Source organism: Monodon monoceros, unplaced genomic scaffold (assembly GCF_005190385.1).
Source record: "Monodon monoceros isolate NGI ecotype Baffin Bay Population unplaced genomic scaffold, NGI_Narwhal_1 Super_Scaffold_10, whole genome shotgun sequence".
NCBI lineage: Eukaryota > Metazoa > Chordata > Mammalia > Artiodactyla > Monodontidae > Monodon > Monodon monoceros.
In genome coordinates this window covers 18,458,409-18,463,427 of record NW_021703766.1, presented here as the reverse complement: position 1 = coordinate 18,463,427, position 5,019 = coordinate 18,458,409, and the positions used below count along the sequence as shown (strand labels likewise).

At 58.2% G+C, this 5,019-nt stretch overlaps 1 protein-coding gene across 3 annotated transcripts; it reads right to left on the bottom strand.

Moving 5' to 3' along the window:
• Positions 1-373: 373 nt before the first annotated feature.
• Positions 374-4,709, bottom strand: DPEP3 (dipeptidase 3). 3 transcript variants are annotated; one of them, XM_029209354.1, is made up of 10 exons: positions 4,467-4,709; positions 4,069-4,191; positions 3,463-3,592; positions 3,232-3,373; positions 2,919-2,985; positions 2,628-2,804; positions 2,029-2,113; positions 1,420-1,495; positions 807-942; positions 374-704 (listed from the first exon to the last, which is right to left on the bottom strand). In XM_029209354.1, the coding sequence occupies exons 1-10, from the start codon at positions 4,707-4,709 to the stop codon at positions 465-467; spliced, it is 1,419 nt and encodes a 472-aa protein (XP_029065187.1). In that variant the 3' UTR covers positions 374-464. The 3 variants fall into 3 exon arrangements, with proteins under 3 accessions (XP_029065187.1, XP_029065200.1, XP_029065193.1); XM_029209367.1 differs by having other exon boundaries at positions 2,029-2,110; XM_029209360.1 differs by having other exon boundaries at positions 4,069-4,195; positions 4,471-4,709.
• Between the last annotated feature and the right edge of the window lie 310 nt (positions 4,710-5,019).

Sequence of the window (5,019 nt, the reverse complement as noted above, 5' to 3'; positions counted from 1 at the left end):
TCCTCTCTTGATATTTCCAAACAAGTTAGTTTATGCTACAAAAGGTATCACCCTTTAAAAACAAACAAAAACAAATAAATTTTTTAAACCTTTCAGAGAGAGATTGGGAACTACCACTGTCACACTCCACGATGGGATCAACTCTGCACTTGATTCCGTAGTGCTCTTCTGTGGGCTCAGGCTTCTAGAATAATAAGGTAAGATGCCTCTGCCTTTCCTGAGAAAGACAAAGCTGGAGGCCAATGGGAACCACCCATCTTGAGCAGCTGGGGCTAGAACATAAGACAGCTCACCAACCAAGAGCCCACCAGACCCAACCCCCCTGCCTGTGAAGAAGGAAGGACATTCACACCTGGCTCTGTACCCAAAATATTTATTCTCAGCACACCTATGTTTGTGCCTGGACCACTAGGAGGGGAATTTTGTGAGACTTTGACACAGTGACCTCTGGAGGACTGGCCAGGTCACCAGAGCCGCAGGATGAGGATTGAGAAGGTGGCAGCAGCCATGAGCCCTAGAACAAGGTGTGGGGAGGCTTTTGAGGGCCTCTGGAGGGCCTGATTGGTTGGCCACTTGTTTCCCACCCGGTGTGTGGCCAGGTGTTCATTCTGAGGCTGAGTCAGGTGGGAGTGGCACGACCTGCCCACCTGCCTGTTTGGAAATTCATCCCCCGCAGGGCTCTGGCCACTGTTTTCCTCTCTCACCTGGGGATGAAAGTCAGCAGTCAGTGGCTTCCCCAGCACCCACCCCCCCATGCCCGCCACCTGCTGAAACACTGAACCATCTTTTTGCCCAGCCCAGCATACCTGTTCCACTTGTCTGAAGACCCGCAGCAGGTTTCCACGAAGGACACCCTGCAACTCTTCCTCCCTCCAGCCACGCCTCAGCAACTCCTCTATCAGTACCGGGTATGTGGACACGTCCTCCAGCCCCTGTGGGAACCTATGTGGCCACCAGCTGGCTAGCTGTGGACCCGATTCTGGCCTAGGGCCCACTGTCACACCAGCCCCAGCTACATGCGGGAAATGAAGGTCCGTGTTCTTCAGGCTACTGAATGGAACTTGGGAAGCTCCTTGAAGACTGGGCTTCTGCAGCATTTACCTGCCGAGCAGATGCTCAGTCCACAGCACATCTACTGGGCTGGGAGTGGAGCATGTGCTGGGCAGATGAGATCTCCTGTGAGGGGGTGGGTACTTAACAACTGTGATGGCTTGGAGTGGGAATGGGTCCACTGGGCCACAGGAGGGACAGGGAGAGTCCAGGAAAGAGGTCCTGGGAGTGGGGAGATGTCAGGTGGGCTGGAAGACCAGAGTCTGTGGTGGAGCCCTGAAGGATGGGAGGACCATGGGATAAGGAACTGAGACTAAAGGACTCCCCACTGAACCCCCACCCAAGACAAACCCCAGGGGAAACACTCACCGGCCAGACCCATCATAGTTTCCGCTAATCCCGATGAACTCAGATCCAGTGACGGCTCTGATGTGGTCAAAGTGATCTAGGGGGTGAGCGTTTTGGTGGGCAGCACGAGGCTAGAGTTAGATCCTGGGACCAGCCCTGGTCTGGGAGAACTCAGCGTGGCCAATTCCCCTGCCCACAGCACTCCAGGACATAACAGCTGACTCCACAGAGCTCCCAGCCCATTGTGAGTTCTGAAGTGGTTATAGGCTAGACACTGGACCCAGAGTGAACCTCAGGGCCACCAACCCCTTTGGATCTTTTCCTGCCCAGGAGCCACCATGCCTCTGGGTTCCTTGAGAGCCTGGTTGCGGGGCTCTGCCTGCCCTTTCCAGAGATGTGGGAGCAAATGTGAGACTCAGAGGCAGAGGCAATTGCCTCCCCAAAACCCATCAGCACTGGTTGTATCCCTAGATCTGGGTTCAGGGCAGTGAAGAGCTGTGTCTGCTCCCCTGAGCTGTTGGGAGGCCTGCCCAGGGCCCAGCAGGTACGCCAGACGCCTAGAGCTGTCCTGAGGGCCCTAGTGGCCACAGGCCAAGCTACAACTGCACAAGGAGTCGAAGCGGGGCTCACCTGCCACGGTGGACACGTTAGCAAACAGGTTACACGGCAGCACCCCCGTGGACAGCGACACCATCACAATGCCACCATTTTTCTTCTACATGGATAAACAAGTGGATGCTCAGCTTGGCACTTCCGGCCTGATGGCCTGCCACCTATGCCCTGGGGGCCCTGATAGGGTAAGTGCTCACTCCTGGCCTGAGGGGTTGGGTAAGGCTTCACTTCTCTTGGCCCCTGGGTGGAACAGATTTGGCCTTGAGTTTCAGAGATCAGGGAGGGTTAACCAGCCTTGGGTCCAAGGGTGAGTGAGGCCTGGGCTGGTAGCTTTGTTCAGGGTCAAGGGTCTTTGGATAGGGACTTCCCTAGTGGCGCAGTGGTTAAGACTCCTCACTCCTAATGCAGGGGGCCCAGGTTCGATCCCTGATCAGGGAACTAGATCCCACATGCATGCCGCAACTAAGAGTTCTCATGCTGCAACTAAGGAGCCTGCCTGCCTCAACAAAGACCCAGAGCAACCAAATAAATGAATAAATAAATAAATATTTTTTAAAAAAAGGATCTTTGGATGAAGCATGCCTAGTCCCAGTTTGAGGGCTGGGGTGGCTGCTCACCAGAAGTTGCAGGATGTCATCGGGAACATTCAGCATATTGTTGCACACAGCCTTGGCAGCTGAGTGGGAGAAGATCACAGGGGCCCTTGACACCTTCAGGGCTTGCCGTGCCAAGGTGTCTGACCCGTAGGACAAGTCCACCATCATGCCCAGGCGGTTCATTTCCCCTATCACCTTCTGCAGGGACAGGTGGGTTTTTTTTTTTGCAGGGGGGTGGGTCGGGAGGGACGCACGTGTATGCACATATCTGTAGGGAACGTGCGGGGTAGGATGTGGAAAAGGAGTCCTTACCTCACCAAAGCTTGTCAACCCACTGATGTTGGTGTAGAAGTGTTGAAACTTGGTGGAACTCTCTGCCCTGAAGGACAGCCAGAGGAAGGCAACCTAGCCGGCCCTACCTTGGCCAACAGAGCCTGGACTTCCAGGCTCTCTGTCCATCCATCCCACCTCAGAACAGGGTGAGGATCTGGACCAGCTGCTTTCTGGGAGTGTGAGGGACCTGCTGAGACCCCACAGCCTCCCTCTGTGGACCCCTCTGTCCTCACCTCTCTGGCAGTTTCCCCACCATGCGTCTACCGTTCCACCCTGGCCAGGCACTGCTCACCAGGGCGTGTTGCAGGTGAAGGTGAGTGTCAGGTAGCGTACTCCCAGCAGATAGAAACTGCGCAGCACAGAGAGGCTGCTGTCTAGTGAGTGACCACCCTCCACACCAATAAGGCAAGCCAGCTTTTGAGTGCTGTTCAGTCCTAGAAGAGGGCAGAGAATCAAGCGGTCAGAGCCCAGGGCCAGAACCACCAGAGTGAGGCCCTGACTATCCTCCCATTCCCCAGCCCACCTCTGGCTGAGGTCACAAGCTCCAGTTCAGAGTAGGAGGCACACACGCGACGAATGAGGTCAATCTGCTCCAGCGTGAGGCGCACAGCATCCTGGTCCTGGGTGTGGCATGGTGCGTAGGCTGACCAGAACTGGGGGTTGGTCCAGGGGTCCAGAATGAGATCAGGGTGGACTCCAAGTGCCCTTGGCCTGCTACTCCTCCTCGGCCCCCAAGGTACTCATCTGGGTCAGTGGCCCTGAGTGCGGCACTGCATGACCCCGTGGTACCTTGAGGACTATTCAGCTTGCTGCCAGCAGCCAAACCGGCAGCACCCGTCCTCACCTGCCGTTTGTCCATGTGCTATGTGAATGCCCCAAAGGCAATCCACCATATCCTTTGTGGTTTCAGAGCCCCCACGCTTGCCAAGGATTTTCTGATCACTCTCTTTGAGTCTCCACAGAACCTGGGCACCCATGCCTCTGGCCTGCTTTGACCTCCAACACCCCTGCACTCTCCAGCAGCCCCATGATGGCAGACTGCGTGTCCTCTGATAGTCAGAGGCCTGTCTACCCAGGTTCCTGTAGCCCCCACATTCCCCAGCGGCCGTTAAGTGTGTCCCTCTGGTACCTGGGCACCCACGAGGCCATCCCTGAGCTTGTCCAGGCTGGTTTGGCCAAGGCTGAAATTGCGCAGGTTGCCCTCCTGTAGCTCGTTCCGGAAATGCTGTTTCAGGAACAGGGGCAGGTGGTTCTGGCTGGGGGGGGGGGGTCAAGACAAAGTAAGAGTAGGGGGCGTGGCCTCCAGGTCCTGGGCCTGTTTTGTCCCAGCCGACCTCCTCCCTCACACAGACGGTAGTCCTGAGGAGGAGTTCTTAGGTAGGGCGTTCCACCGACAACGGGGTAATGGGGACGAAGGCGCCAGGGGTGATGGAGGAGAGAGGGGTGGTGTGAGGGAGCCTCCTACTAGCCCTTCCTCTCCTGCCCAGGGTCGGGTTCAGCCCCCACCAGCCGGCACGCAGCACCGACGTACCCATCCACGAGCCGGAAGTCCCGCATCAGGGCCCGCGCGCGCTCATGCGGACTCGGGGCTCTCGGGGAGCCCGGCGCTGTTGGGGCGCTGGAGGTGTCCGGCCTGGTCGAGGCGCTGGGGGTTCCCTGCGTGGTCCGAGCGCGGGTTACCGGCCACAGCAGCAGCCACAGCAGGAGCAGCAGACGCAGAAGAGGCCGCCGGGTGAGTGCGCGGGGAGCCTCGAGGCCTACGGGCAGCATGCTGCACAGGGCCGAGCAGGCGGGCAGAGGCGGGTCTCGAGAGCCTGAGAGGGGCGAGCGAGAGTCAGAGGGCGACGATGGGGTCCCGACCGTCGATGTAGGTGACCCAGCGGCGCGGCCTCGTCTGACGCGCGGCTGGAGTCAGGACGCTCGACAGACGCGCGGGGACCCACAATGCCGCCTCACAGCGAGGCCGCCAGGGGGCGATAGGATCTTCCCGCCCCGACTAGAACGGCGCACTAGTGGGCCACGCTGGCTTCTGTTGCGAGCGCCCGCTAGCGATGCATCGCGGGCTCCCTCCGCCCCTGCT